Consider the following 16,140-nt stretch of genomic DNA (forward strand, 5'->3'; position numbering starts at 1 on the left):
GTGATTTTCTTTTTTTTGTATTGAGTTTGTATTAAGGTAATACAAGTATCATAAAACGATTTGGAAAGTGTTTCCTTTTCTTCTGTTTCCTGGAAGACTACAAAATTGGTGTTATTTGGTAAGAATTCTCCAGTAAAACCATCTAGGCCTGGTATTTTTGGGATTTTAAAATTAAGAACCTAATTTCCTTAATAGTTATAGACACTCAAATGATCTATTTCATATTGGATGAGCTATGGTAGGTTTTCAAGAAATTGGTGTTTCCACTAGTTTGTCAACTTATGTGTGTAGAGTTGTTTGTAGCATTCTCTTATTATCCTTTTGATGTCTGCAGAATCTAGTGATCTCCTGTTTCATTCCTCATATTGGTAATTTGTCTTCTTTGTGAGTCTTACTAAAGGTTTTTCCAATTTTAATTTTTCCAAATAACAAGCTATTTCATTGGTTTTCTCTAATGTTTTTGCTTCAATTTTAGTTTCTGCTCCTATCTTTATTTCCGTCTTTTGGCCTGTTTTCAGTTAATTTTGCTTTTTTTTTTTTTTTGAGATAGTTTCACTCTGTCACCCAGGCTGGAGTGCAATGGCACAATCTCAGCTCACGGCGACCTCCATCTCCCAGGTTCAAGCAATTCTCCTGCCTCAGCTTCCCAAGTAGCTGGGATTACAGGCATGCGTAACCACGCCTAGCTAATTTTTGTATTTTTAGTAGAGATGGGTTTTCCCCATGTTGGACAGGCTGGTCTCAAACTCCCCATTTCAGGTGATCTGCCTGCCTCAGCCTCCCAAAATGCTGGGATTACGGGCATGAGACACTGCATCCGGCCTTGCTCTCCTTTTTCTAGGTGCTTGAAGTGGGAGCTTAGAGTATTGAAATTTTCCCTTTTTTCCCTAAGGTTTGCATTTAGTGCTATAAAGTTATCTTTCAAACTGCTTTTGCCATATTCCACAAACATTGGTGTTTTATTTTCATTTTCATTCAGTTCATGGTTTTGTTAATTTTCCTTGAGACTTCTTTGACCCATGGATTACTTACATTGTTTTAAGTGTTTGGAGATTTTCCTGTTATCTTTCTGTTGATGATTCCTAGTTTGATTATATTGTGGTCAGAGAAAACTTTGTCTTCTTTTACACTTTTTGAGTTTTGTTTTATGGCCCATGATATGACCTATCTTGGTTTATGTTGTTAGCATTTGAAAGATATATGAATGTTGCTGTTATTGGATGGCTTATCCTATAAATGTAAGTTAGATCTTATTGGCCGATAGTAGTGAGTTCTTCTATATTCTTGATTTTATGTTTAATTCTATTGATTGCTGAAAGAGAAGTATTATAGTCCTCAAATATAGTTACAGATTTATCAGTTTTTTTTCTCCACATATTTTGCTGCTCTGTTGTTTGGTGCATACACATTTAGGATTCCTATGTCTTCCTCATGGACTGACCCTTTCATCATTGTATGTTCCTCTTTGGTATTTTCTTTGCTCTGAAACCTATTTTGATATTAGTATAGCCCCATTACTGTTTTCTTTTAATGTTTACCTGATATGTATCTTACCATACTTCTTTCAGCTTGCATTTATTGTTAAGTGAGTTTCTTGTAGACAGTATACAGTTGGGTCGTGTTTCTTGATCCATTCTGCCAGCATTTCTTTTAATTAATATAGACCATTTCTATTAATGTAATTATTGATATGTTAGCATCTAAGTCTCCAATTTTCCATTTACCTTTGTTCTGTTGTTTCTGTGTTCTTTTTCCTGCCTTATCCTAAGTTACTTTTTGAGAATTCTCAACATTTTTGAGAATTTCATTTTGATTTATCTGTAATGATTTTGTGTATACATCTTTGTATACTTTTTTCAGTAGTTGTACTAGGAATTTCATTATATATTCATAACATCAGTCTACTATTGTCATTTTGCCAGTTTGAGTGAAATGTAGAAAACCTATATTCCTATAGGTTCTTTTACTCTTACCTGTTTATAACTGTTTTAAATATTTCCTCTGTATACATTTTGAACCACCTCAGGCAGTGTTATAATTTTTGTTTCAACTATCAAATATAATTTAGAAAACTCAAGATGAGAAGGAAATCCTACTTACCCATATTTTTGCTTACCATGTTTTTTGGGTGGTTTTGTTTTTTCCTTCCTGATGTTCCAACTTTCCTTCTATCATTATTTCCTTTCCACTTAGGGAACTTCCTTTACTACCATTCGATTAAGGTAGGTGTGCTGACAATGAATTCTCTGCTCTCCCTAAACCCCTCCTGTCCATCTGGCTGAGATCCAGTGGTGGCCCAAAAAACTATCAAAATATAGATGTGAATGCCACTCCAAAAGTAGGTCAGAACTAATGGAATTATTCTTTTAGAATACAAATGGCTGAGGAGAAAGGGCATTACAATTTATCAGTGAGACAACAGGGGTGGGAAAGGTTTGAAGAAGTGATGGAGACGTCCTCAGCTTTGAGACTGCCATTTGTGGGAGAGTTGTGATGTGGGAGGAGATGGAATTAAGCACAAAGAATTAAGGGTCAAGAGCAGAAGGCAGAGAAACACACAACTGCCCTTTCTCCTGAAGTGCTCCACAAAGGAATGTTTTTCCTTTTTCTCAACTTCATGCTAACCTACTATCCTCTTCAAGTTCTGGCCTAAAATACTCTAATTCAGGTTAGCAAACAGGTGAGAAGAAATCTCTCAGCCCGATAAACTCTCTGAAACTCATGTCAGCAAGCTTAGAAATCAAATGTTGATGTGGTCATGTTATGTACAAGCCATTGCCATAGAGGCAACTTACCTGACCACCACTCCCCTCCCATTGACCCCCATTTCACAGAGAAGGCAGATGGAAGAGAAACAGCTTTCCTTATCCCTTAGCTGGGCAATGAAAGGGTCTCCAATTTCCAATTTGTACCTCTCCTTTAAGCATCCTGGTTCTCATAATCCCCTAGCACCCATCTCTCTGATCACCATCACTCCACCTTCTCCTTTTAAAAATGAAAAAAGGATGGGGATTGTTATTCCAGGGTCATATTTTAAATGTCACATTTCCCATTTCAATGGCCACAAGGCAATAAAGGACAATGCTGACCTAAAGTTTGAAAATTCTCTAAGTGATTAGAAACCCTTTCCAGATCCAAGACATCCACAAGCTTAAGAAAAAGAATGAGCACATAATGATTTAGTTGGCTTTCTCTTTTAATCAAAAACATACTTTGTTACAGAGTTCTCAAGAAAGGTTCAACTATTTTTTAGCCACAGACTTTAACCAGGCAAAAGTATACAGAAAGCCACAAACGAACTCCTGGGACTTTCAACTGACCAGTTGTCCCAAAAGCAGAAGCTAAGAGTGGCTCTTCTCTGGCTTCTGGCATAGCTGCATTCCTCTGAATTTAGGAGAGGAAACAGTTGGGAAATACCACCACCAAATCTGTCCCCAACCCCCAACTCACTTCTTCTAAACTGGGCTCTGCAGCCCACCAGGTTTTCATCATCTATAAGCATTCACACTTTTCCCTTAAATCACATGTCCAATGCATTGAACAGAACTCAATACTTGAAGTTTGCCAACTCCATGTTTAGTCTTAATCAATCCAAGCCCATGAGTCCTTCTATCAATGACAAGCAGCCTTTGCAACAGCAGCTGGTTTCATCCCTTCCTCTCCAGCTACCACAAAGCTGGCCTCTACCAGGACTCCCCAACCCCCCACCCTCAACCCAGCCCCAAGGAAGGCTCCCAGGTCCTTGAAAATACCAAGTTCATTAACTGTACTCATCCAAGGTAGACTAGAAGAGAGCTCTGAATGATCCAGCCAAAAGTCACTTAATCAAAATGGACCTAAAAAGAGCCAAGAATAAAGTTAATAATCATCTACTGGTATTGTTTTCTTGAGTCATATAAACCAGTTTAATTGATGTGGTTCAGGGGAATTTCCTTGTTTTGAGCATAATATCACTAGGCATTAACAAGAGGTTTTAAATCCATTTTCACTGAAAAAAAAAATTACCAGCACACATCACTTAGGAGGGTGGTGTCACACACACCAACTCAAAAGCTAGAATGTCATGACTCAAAGAAAGCCTTAATAAACTCTGACCAGAGATGACAGAAAAATGAAAGCTTTTCCCTCTCAGGGGTGTGTGTGTGTGTTTGTAAAGTGTTTATTGCAGCTGCTAAGGTGGTGCTAGGCCTTTGGTTAAAATTAAGTCTTAAGGGCATACTAGGTAACTTTTTGTCCATAAAAGAACAGTAATAAAATATCAAGCCCAGTCTCCTTTGAATAACATGGAAATAAGCAAAAAGCCCCCTCAAACAGCAGAACAAAGATAAGGAAGAAATCCAAAACTGCTGCAAGGTAGCCAAGGTCACTTAAATTTCAGAGCTGGAATAATCAATCTATTCCAACTCCCTCATTTTACAGATGAGGCAACTAAGGCCCAGAGAAGATAAATGACTTGCTCAAAGGTCACACATCAAATTCGTGGCAGAGGGCAAACTAGAGAGTGCAACTGTCTGGCCTAACCCAGAGCCATTATTTTCAGGTTGAACAAGAACACTGGCTCTGGACCTATTGAGAAAGCATTTAAATAAACGGTGTAAAAAGTATCCACATCAACAGAGAGAAATGATTGTCTTCACCAAAGGTTTTCCTTAGTCCTTATTACATTAAAAAAAAAAAAAAAAAAGGAAAAGAAGTTTCATTCATTCATTCATTCAAGTCTGATGTTAAAAATCCCTGAAAACACTAGCAATTACTTTAGCTACTCCTTGGGGCAGGATGTCAGACCCTCAATTCTCAAAAAGGCACCTATAGGTCAAAAATATCTGTACAGGAGTAAGGCCAGAAGGCAGGGCTTAAAAGGGGACACCAAAACAAAACAAATGGCCTTAGTTTCCCAAGGTTTGTTTTGTTTTGTTGTGTGTTGTTTGCTGGTGTCCTCCAGGCAATGGTATTGCCTCTGGCTACTGATGCTAATTTAGTAACCCTTGTAACCCCAGTTTTTGTAAGAGCAGCATTCAAGTGGAAGCAATGAAACCTTTCAAAATATGATTCTAAGGGGGAAAATATGAATATGACTCACTTCTCTCTATCTCAACTACCTGAAACTAAGCAAGAATCAGGAAGCACTCTAAGCTACATCAAACTGGTATCAAATGCCAATGCAATGAGGTCCTTTTCAGCACTTCACAAGTGTCTTGGGTCCTGTCCCAGAGTTTGTACTTGTGTTTTAAAAGAAAGTTCTACTAAGTTTGGTTATCTGGTTTCCTTGCCTAAGCAGTCAGAAATGAAGAATCAGAAAGAGAAGAAGAAAATGCTAAAAGGAGACACACTTAACACCCACATATGAATGGTACCTATCAGAGAGGGAAGAGACCAGGAGGGGAGAAGCGGGTTAAAAAAAACTAAAAATTCAAAACCATAGCTGTCTGAGACCATTTAGTAAAGGCAACACAGTCCTGCCTGTTTTAGAAGCCCCTGAAGTCCACGAAGATAGCCAAGCACAAAAAGAAATGTTACATGTAGTATATCCTCTGATATGCATATTAAATAACTCCACCAAAAAAAGGCTAAAAATTAAAACATTTTACTGCTTAAATAAGGCAATTCTGGATTATGTGGAAAATTTCATTCCACAGTGATTCCAGATAAACAAGATAAGCAACCTAGCAGCACTGGGACAACTGCTAGGGATAAGGCTGGGCCTAGGATGCCACTTTGCAGATGAATGAGGCCATGGACTTTTTACATACTTCTTGGTATATTCAAAGAAATTACTTAGTTATCATGGAAAAAAAATGGAAAGGCTTGCACAAGATTCTCATAGCCTATTCTCTATAGTCTTTGCAAAAGATTATTTAGATAGCTATCTGCAACAAGATGGATTCTGCCTTTAAGGAAAAAAAAATGCATTTCTTTAAAATGAGTGTACCCCACCTACAAAATAATTGTTAACTGGCTTTAGAGGTAATTGCTTTCATATACTCATTTACCTCAGTAACCTAAATTTACCATTTTCCCAATCTGCTATCATTAAATAAAATGCCAATAAAATTGGCAATAATGAAGGGAGCAAACTAGAAATTGTCAACAAAAAGAATTCTGTTCCACTCAGAGAATAAAACTGCTTCTCCCAAAAGGCTCAGAAAGGGTGTGAACTAATATGACTCTGCATAAAATAGTAACTATTAACTAGTTACCATCAAACCAGGCACAGAAATATTTCTTTACCATTTTATTCTTTAACCTCCATAGACACTTAAGGAGCATTATAGTAAAATGTAAAATTTTCCTTCCCCAGATGACCACAGTCAAAGATACCTGCAACTCACCTTCCTACAATTAGCAATAAACTTTAAAAATAATAAGATACATATTATCTGGGAGACAGGACATTTTATTCTGCCTTCAAAACTTGTATTACAAACACCCCCCTTTACACACCACACCCGGCCCCACAAAAATGGATTTTAAGTCTGAAATGCAGCACAGCTAATATGAGTTCCATTTACTTGCATGTCTCAAGTATGGCTCTCCTTAAGCCAGACCATGCAACCTGCAAATCTGCACTGTTCACAGGAGGAATGGGATAGGCAACCTATTTAGTGGTTACAGCAACACAAATGAGCCATGTTTCTGGAAAAAGCAAGGTTATATGGCAGTGATTTATTGTCATTATCTTTGTATACCAGGGGCAGTAAACTATTAAAAATGAGATAGACCATATCCCACAAAAAGGATCTACTCCCTGGAAAACAAAGGCAACACCATGAAGGATTTCCTTTGATAATGAACTGAAAGGCACTGGACAAACGTAGAACGAGGTCTTACGGTGGGTGAACATGGCTCATCTCTCATTCAGCTTGCACTGAAATTCAACATTTTGAGTCTTTGAGATATGAATTAGCTAGAGAAAACCCACCCAGAACCATATCCTCATAATTTTACCCTTAAAGTAGACATAAAATTTTAAACCTGTGAGAATCTTTAGTCTTATTCATCAAAGATGACTACCACTAAGAAATAGAAATATAGATTAACAACCAAGCTCTCAGGAATAGCTGATCATAACATATTAGATGTTTTCTCAAAAGCATGTGAGTAAATCTCATACAAATATAAGCACTTAACAACTAGAAGTATTTCCATACTTTATGGCTCTTAGTAGAAAGAAACCAAGACAGGTGGCTTGGCTCCAAAGAGATACTTCTTAACAAATATTTTCCACATACTTTCCCCAGATGATTAAACATGAAAACTTTCCTTAAAGTAGAAAAGGGAGCAATGAGGCCACCACCACCACAGGTACGGTGGTGGCTCACGCATGTAATCCCAGCACTTTGGGAGGCCGAGGTGGGTAGATCACCTGAGGTCAGGAGTTTGAGACCAGCCTGGCCAACATGGCAAAACCCCGTCTCTACTAAAACTACAAAAATTGGCCAGGCATAGTGGTGGGCACCTGTAATCCCAGCTACCAGGGAAGCTGAGGCAGGAGAATCAGTTGAATCTGGGAAGTGGAAGTTGCAGTGAGCTGAAATCATACCACTGCACTCCCGCCTGGGCAACACAGCAAGACTCCATCTCAAAAAAAACAAACAAAAAAGATGCAATGAATTATATCAATGTATGATTAAGGTTTTAATCAAATCATCTGGATTTTAAAAAATCTGTTATTCTAAAACTCACTCCTATTCCTCATTCACAGTAAAATGGACCTAAAGTTAGCAATTTCTAGAGAAGATGTCTTTTTATAAAACTGCCAATAAAAGTTAATCACCAAACTTTTACAGAAGAAAATTAGGCTTTTACTGAAAGAATCTGTAGTACTCAAGAGTACAAATGAGTTGGTAGATAAGTTATTTAAAAACAAAGGTCATGTAACTTGGATCAAGATCTATGTTTAAATCACAGAAATAAGCAAACTCAGTGGTTTCCAGGATGGTCTATTTAAAAGACCTTCTGAGCAAGGCAGTAGAAGCTGTGTTCATTCCAGATGATATAAGGAGGACTATCATGACACAAGTGTTTCTATAGCTACAAGTCCTCCAGGCAAAAGTAGAAACATCTGAAAGATAATCCTTGATTTTATTTCACACTATTTATCCTGTAGACAATCTATTTATCATCTTGTAGACAATCAGGCCTATTTCTGCTATAGTAAAATAAAAATTCAAAAAATAACCAACTCTACACATGATACACAATGTCCATGGGGAAGTCCTGGTAGAGTGTGAGGGAAAAAAACAAAGCTGCCCAATAGAACTGGCTGTTGCCTGTCATTTAGTAGAAGGTACCTCACCACTGAGATTGGACTCAAAAGTGCAAAAGAAAAAAATCTTAAAAATCAAACCTAGAATTCAACTTTGTATGTTGAGATTCAGTTTTATTTATGCTACCAGCTAGGTAAAAAGCATACATATTGTGTCTGTGGTACAGTCAATACATCTGCAACTTTTCTACTTAAATTCTCTATACAAAGTCACTGCCAATTGATATGATCATTGATGGCAAAGGGCTTAGAATAACCAAAAGATATAAAAAAGTTTGCAGTCTTGCCCCAAGATACAAAAACTGAATTTTAAACAATATCATAACATACATGATTTAAACATTATACCAAAAAAAGTCACATCAAATCAAGTACAAAAATATCCAAACTACCTATTATGAACTGTAATGTTTCCATTATTCTGCACAGTATTTAACATAGAATTTAGCAGTTTCCAAAATATTCATTATTTAGTTTAAGCATTGCCACCTTTGCAGAACAGTGAGATATTAGGTAGAGTGACGCTGCTTTTAGTGTTTTAAAAAATACAAAATCTTTCCCTATGAATGAAGGAAAAGAAATTCCTCTTATAGGCTTCTTAGCAACCAACCTTGTGCCTAGAAATACAGAAGAATACAACTACTGTTTCACAGGGGAAAGTATACTTCTTGATAAACAGTCATCCATTAGGAATAACAAATGTAATTTTAAATGACTTTTTTTGTCTGGTAATTTTAAGGGATTCTCGATATACACACAGATTATAGAGTTTTTTGCCTTAGCAAAAATAAAACTGAGGTTGCAAGACAATCTGAATTGAAATCATCTTCACTAATATAACTTGCAAAAAATATTTTGGATGAAAGATTACAATACATTATTAACTTACTTTTTAAACACAGAGTAAAGTTACTCTTGGTAAAATTAACTCACCCACATGGCACATTATTTTTGAAGTATGTTCAACAATAACAACTTGTACACAAAATAACATAGGTGAATTAACTTTGAGAACTTCTCTGCCTTTAAAATCAGCAATACTGGATTTATTCTGTAGAATGATATACATATCGATGTTCTGCAGATAAAAGGCTCTAAGAGGTTTTAAAGGGCTAAATTTTTTAGCACTGGAATGATTCCTTCATACATAACAGGTGAAGAATTAATAAGAATGTGTTTCTCCTAATCTTCAAGCTCTGAGCCATGCCTGAAAAGTTCTAAATAGGAAAAAAAAAAAAAATTGTTTTAATCCAGTTTCTGTCTGCTAGGAGCAAGGCAGCAAACACATTTTCAACCCTTTATGAAAAGATAAAGCAGAACAAAAGTGAAATATATCTTCAGATTATAAACAGGATTGTATTTTGTAGTCCACCATCCTGATAAGGTTAAGGGCCCCAACGGTAAAAGACCTCAGTCTAAAGGTTGTGGGTCTGCAATCGGCATGGTGTGAAGTACTTCGTCTAGGAGCTGGAGGGCCCGGTGTAAGTGAATTTCAATCCAGCAAGGTGTTTCTTTGATGCTCTGTCTTGGGTAATCTGGTCCCCAGCCTTTCACAAAACTCATCCTGAGTATGCATAAGCGACGAAGGTCATCAACACCGATTCCAGCAGCAGCTGACAGACCTAACAGAAAAGATTTGGAAGACATTAGAAGGACAGGGTGATCTCTTCCATCCTCCCTACATTCTAAATTAATCAAGTGACCAGCTTTCTGTATTTCATTCTCCTCAGCATATAACTTTCTCTGCTAAAGTGCCAAGAAGTAACAATAGATCTAAACGTTATCAACAAGTTGAACCCTTTTGGTTAAGGAACTTTACATTCCACATGTGTCTTCTAGCTACGACCAATTATAAAGTAAATTACCACAATCCACCAACACCTCACCTATTTTTCTCTTTAGAAGTGGAGGTGAAGGGATAAGAAACAACTTTTTTTTAAGAGGTAGTGCATGTCCACAGGTTGCTTCTAAAAACCTTACTGTCTGGGCCGGGCGCGGTGGCTCAAGCCTGTAATCCCAGCACTTTGGGAGGCCGAGACGGGCGGATCACGAGGTCAGGAGATCAAGACCATCCTGGCTAACACGGTGAAACCCCGTCTCTACTAAAAAATACAAAAAACTAGCCGGGCGAGGTGGCAGGCGCCTGTAGTCCCAGCTACTCGGGAGGCTGAGGCAGGAGAATGGTGTAAACTCGGGCGGTGGAGCTTGCAGTGAGCTGAGTTCCGGCCACTGCACTCCAGCCTGGGCGACAGAGCGAGACTCCGTCTCAAAAAAAAAAAAAAAAAAAAAACCTTACTGTCTGAACAGCCTAATTCAGAATAAGATATAACTAATAATGAAGCAGTTAATATTCTTAGTTCCACTAGGACCTCTTAGATGACCGAGATGAAGTCTCTCTCTCAATTTCAAAGTGTAACAGAGTAATACACTATTACTCAGTGGTGGCAACTGATGAGAATATGAAATTTAATAATAGTTCTGGATTCTTCACTAAAAGCATGTTTATAACACTGAAACTAGCAAATTAATGGTTTAGATCCCCAAATTTTAAAAAATCAAATTATCTCAATGAATATGCCTAATCTACCTGTAAATTGTAAACTCCTGAACATAAGTCACAATGGAGACTGCATCTAATTTTCCAGTCAGAACATACAGTCATATAGTCCATCTGCATTCATCAATATTACAACGAAACTAATGGGAGGAATTTGCATGTACTGTAGAGAAACCTGCAGGGCCACTGCAGTTTTCTTAGCCAGTGTGATTTGCTTACCACACTGAAGAGGTTAAGAACAGGGGTTGAATGAATCACTAGTTATGCCTTCAGACGTGGAAGATGGGTGCCACGTGTTTCCATCATAAAAGTCTATAGTCAGGAGTTTAACTCTGCAGTAAAAAATTCCCCATCAGTGTGAAACCTGGCACACAGTTCAATTTTACCCTAAAATTAAAAAAAAGTCTACAAGTTATCAAAATACCACCCTCACTTAGTTTTCTCTCCACGTTTAGCACACTTTAAAAAAAATTGGAAAGGTGTCCAATTCTGAAATTGAAATATGCTTTCCTTACTAGAATAAAGCCAAGCACTTCGGTGATTACAACCCACCCTGGCTGGTGAGACAGGAATTATAATAAGCATCAACAAAAAAGGAGGAGATGGAACAGTATAATATAATATAATCATCCCCTTTCTCCTTTATCCCATACTCCATTTTTGATACAAAAAGAATGCAAACAGGGTCACAGGCAAAAAGCAACTATTACAGAAGAACAGATTTCACCAATTCAAAAATGTTATCGTCCCAGTAAAAAGAACTTTAATTTCTATTATTGCTCAAAGAAACTAATCAACTGAGTAAATCAAGATAAAAATTTCAACTATTACACCTTTACAAAAAAATCAAAAGCATACTTACTGATAGCTGGAGCTATTCCACCTACTGATCCCGGGCCAGGGATGTTTCCTGCCACGGCTGCTGCCTGGGCAGCTGCTGCAGCTTGTGCAGTGGCCGCCTGCTGCTGCATCTGTCGATGACACTGACGCAAATCAAAGACCTTTTAAGAAAAAACATTTCATGAGTCCATAAAGAAAAATTCCATACATCAAAAACCAATGCCTGACTTATTTAAGACTCAGTTTCATTTTACCTCTCACACGAAGATAATTAATTAAAACATGTAAACTTTTATGTACATTGTGATTGGTCTAAAACTAGTTAGGAAAGGTGGCTTGGAGCTGACCAAGAAGACCATGTCAACACCATGATGGCTTTGGCTGCCACACGCCTCTGTATCTTTTATCTAAGATGTGCAATGTGGGTCAGCTGTTACTGTCCTTGTGAAAATCTGTGTAAAATGAACAACTAAGAAGTCCCCCTCCCCGTTTCATAACCAAATTGCTGAATTTTCCTTAGGCTGGAGTTGATAGCTTTGGTCGCCTGGCCAACTTTTGGTCTTATTTTTATTTGGAGGAGTTTAACAAAATGGCACTGTCACTATATAAGAGACATCAACATTTTTCAGAGATGTGTGCTTTAGCAAATAGAAGCAAAATAATATCCAGGACTTGCTTTAAAATACTTGAGAAGAAACGAAAAAAAAAAAAAAAAGACTAGATCAAACAAAAATACAAAATCATAACTACTTAATCCGCAGGATGGGTATATGGAATTTCATTAGTTTCTCTTTATATTTGTTTGAAAACGTTCATAATTTTTAAAGGAAAAAAGTCCAGTTTTAAATCCCGTCACTGATATCTACTAAATATATGGGTTGAGTTTCTTTTATCTATAAAATTGGAATGCTAAGTGTACATACTTTCATGAGGTTGTTGCAAACTTGGCATAGTATACAGTTACTTATTTTGTTTTTAGCCTCCCCTGTAATCATTTATCTTTCAGGATGAGTTAAGGAGTTAATAAATAATTTTACTTTTATCAACCAAGTGAAGAACTGGCAAAGGAAGGAAGGGGTTGCCATACCTACCCTTATATTCATGAAAAGTACTGGAATGTTTTTTTAATATGGAACAAATTACAGATAATAAATCACATCTTTCTTTCTGGGGAAAAAATCTTCCTAAAATATTTGCTTATTTGCATTTTTAAAAAGCATTGGAAGATTACACAAAAATAATTTGTAGGAAAGGAGGACAAGGACAGGGTAGAAGCAAGGTTGCTCAATGTCCACTGTTTTTAAATCACTTTAATTTCTGAACCATGTGGCTATACTCCCTATTCTAAAAGGACATGAATATTTTTTAAAGTCCTATTATGTACATAAGGGGCCCAATATAAGCAAGCATAATTAATCTTGAAAATAAGAGAAATCTGAGAATGCATAATTTATTAGTTGATAAACAATAGTTTTAGAACTTAAACCATAATTTTCAGATGCTTGAAAAAATTCTATCTTCAACCGTGGTATTTACATGAACCACAAAAACATACAATAATATGCTCTCTAAATAACAAATCGCATTCCTACTTACTCCTATTTCTCTACTCAGTGTCCACCTCCTCAAAAAACCTTTCCCAATTAGCACCAGTGAAGGACAACAGTCAGACTACCCCATTCTTTGAAGAGATACGAATGTGTCAAATATACATGTATGTATTTCCTGGACTATTAGGTCCTAAAATACTTTAGTAAAGAAAGCAATGACAGGGGCATTGTGGCAGATGCCTGTAATCCCAGCACTTTGGGAGGTCCAGATGGGAGGATCACTTGAGCCCAGGAGTTCAAGACCAGTCAAGACCCCATCTCCACACAAAAAATTAAAATTTAAAAGAAAGAAAGCATGACAAAGTCAGGTTCCAGAAACCAGAAAGCCTACAATACCCAGAAGTGAAATCACTGCTTTCTCGGCATTACCCAGTACAGAACAAAACAGGGACTCAAACATTTGAAAAGGTAAATAGCTCTACAACCACTTTTTTAAAGAAGTAAATTAATGAACTTTACTTTTTAAAGCAGTTTTAGGTTCACAGCACAATTGAGCAAAAAGTACAGTGTCCCTGTCCCTACATACAACCTTCCCCCACTATCAACATTCCCACTACAGTGGCACAATTGTTATAATCAACGAATTTATGCTGACACATCATTATCACCCAAAATCCAGTTTACATAAGGGTTCACTCTTGGTGTTATACATTCTGTGGGTTTGTACACATTTATGATGCTGAATATCTTTTCATATGCTTGTTTGCCATATGTGTATCTTTTTTGGTGAGGTGTTTGTTTGCGTCTTTTGCCCTTTTTTTTGGTTGTTAAAATGGGGTCTTGCTATGTTACCCAAGCTGGTCTTGAACACCTGGGCTCAAGGGTCCTCCCACATCAGCCTCCTAACTAGCTGGGACTACAGGCACATGCCACCATGCCTGGCTAATTTTTTTTTTTTTTTTTTTTGTAAAGATGAGGTCTTGCTCTGTTGCCCAGGCTGGTCTTGAACTCCCGGGCTCAAGCAATCCTCCTGCCTTGACCTCCCAAAGTGCTGGGATTACAGGAGTTAATCACTATGCCCAGGCTATTCTGCCCATTTTTTAACTGCATTGTTTATTTTATTGTTGAGTTTTAAGAGTTCTTTGGGCCGGGCGCAGTGGCTCAAGCCTGTAATCCCAGCACTTTGGGAGGCCGAGACGGGCGGATCACGAGGTCAGGAGATCGAGACCATCCTGGCTAACACAGTGAAACTCCATCTCTACTAAAAATACAAAAAAACTAGCCGGGCATGGTGGCGGGCGCCTGTAGTCCCAGCTACTCGGGAGGCTGAGGCAGGAGAATGGCCTGAACCCGGGAGGCGGAGCTTGCAGTGAGCTGAGATCCGGCCACTGCATTCTAGCCTGGGCGACAGAGAGAGACTACGTCTCAAAAAAAAAAAAAGAGTTCTTTGTAATTTTTGGATAACAGACCTTTATTAGATGTGTCTTTTGCAAATATTTTCACCCAGTCTGTGCCTTGTCTTCTTGTTCTCTGACCCTGTCTTTCACAGAGCAGAAGTGTTTCATTTCAATGAAGTCAGGCCTATCAATTCCTTCCTTCATGGATCACGCCTTTGATGCTGTATGTTAAAAGTTCTCGCTTTTTCTCTTGGCTGGGCACAGTGGCTCACGCCTGTAATCCCAGCACTTTGGGAGGCCATGGCAGGCGGATCACTTGAGGTCAGGAGTTCCTGACCAGCCTGGCCAACATGGTGAAACCCTGTCTCTACCAAAAATGCAAAAATTAGCCAGGCGTGGTGGCGCAAGCTTGTAATCCCAAATACTTGGGAGGCTGAGACAGGAGAATCCCTTGAACCCGAGAGGCAGAGGTTGCAGTGAGCCGAGATGGCGCCACTGCACTCCAACCTGGGCAACAGAGCGAGACTTCGTCTCAAAAAAAAAAAAAAAAAGTTCTCACTTTTCTCTCATATTATCTTCTAGAGGTTTTATAGTTTTGTGTTTTACATTTAGGTCTCTACAACCACTTTTTTTTAATCATCACTAACCAAGTATGGTATCTATATATAATGTTATTTGGGAGTGGGGAATAAAACTTAATTATAATATCCAAGATTCAAGTGTGCCTTTAACATTAACACTCCCCCACCCCCATCATGAGTCATTTAAAAAAATAACCAAGTAATATGTCACACATAGGCTCTCTCCAATGTGTTGCACATAATCGCGATTAGGATTGTTTCAGCCTGAATCTATGCGAACGTCAGCAGTACATATTACAGGTTACCCACACGGATTAAACTTTATGACTTGCATCTGCAGATGTAGTAAAAATGATTCATCAGGCACCTCAGCAAGCCTCCCTTCCACAGATTATTTACCTAATTATAGCACTCAAATCAGAATACCTAAAATTATTCAGTTAGGCTCACTACTAACTAAAACCTGCGTTGCCTCCTGACTCCACACTGTAACTAATCCATTGATAACTGATACCATAACAGATTCCATTTGTTACACTAGATGATAAAAATTACAGCTATTATTGAAATGCTACCATCTTCCTTTCATAATTTGACTAAATTGTTGACAAAGGCAATTCAAAGTAACCAAAGGCTTAAAACATTCTTTTTGGCTCAGATCCAAAAAATATTTCTGACCACCATTCCTGAGCTAATTTCTGCTTTAATTTACTTAACCATGTTTTGTGAATTTATTACAAACCCATCACTTAACAAAGACACATGCCTCATAAAGATCACTATCAACAGCTTTAGGTCATTGTCTTTTACAATCAGGAGTCAAATTTTGCCATTTTCCTTTGACAAGGCTTAACTGCAATACTATATAATCTTAAATTAACATTAGGAAACAATAATCCAAAATGAAAAATGCATCTGAACATAAATAAGATTGCACTAAGGACATTCT

The 16,140-nt window shown here is 37.7% G+C and overlaps 1 protein-coding gene across 4 annotated transcripts in view; it reads right to left on the reverse strand.

Moving 5' to 3' along the window:
- Positions 1–3,178: 3,178 nt before the first annotated feature.
- SMAD4 (SMAD family member 4) overlaps positions 3,179–16,140 on the reverse strand; it is a 61,902-nt gene continuing 48,940 nt past the window's right edge. For 3 of the 4 annotated variants that reach the window (XM_005586675.4, XM_074022216.1, XM_074022217.1), the window contains 2 exons: positions 11,686–11,824; positions 3,179–9,888 (listed from right to left, as the gene is read on the reverse strand). In XM_005586675.4, the coding sequence (XP_005586732.1) occupies positions 9,677–9,888; positions 11,686–11,824 (351 nt within the window). In that variant the 3' untranslated portion in view covers positions 3,179–9,676. Of the gene's footprint in view, positions 9,889–11,042; positions 11,156–11,685; positions 11,825–16,140 lie in introns of all 4 variants that reach the window. The other variant, XR_010582841.2, reaches the window with a different exon arrangement.

This window comes from Macaca fascicularis, chromosome 18 (assembly GCF_037993035.2).
Source record: "Macaca fascicularis isolate 582-1 chromosome 18, T2T-MFA8v1.1".
Lineage (NCBI taxonomy): Eukaryota > Metazoa > Chordata > Mammalia > Primates > Cercopithecidae > Macaca > Macaca fascicularis.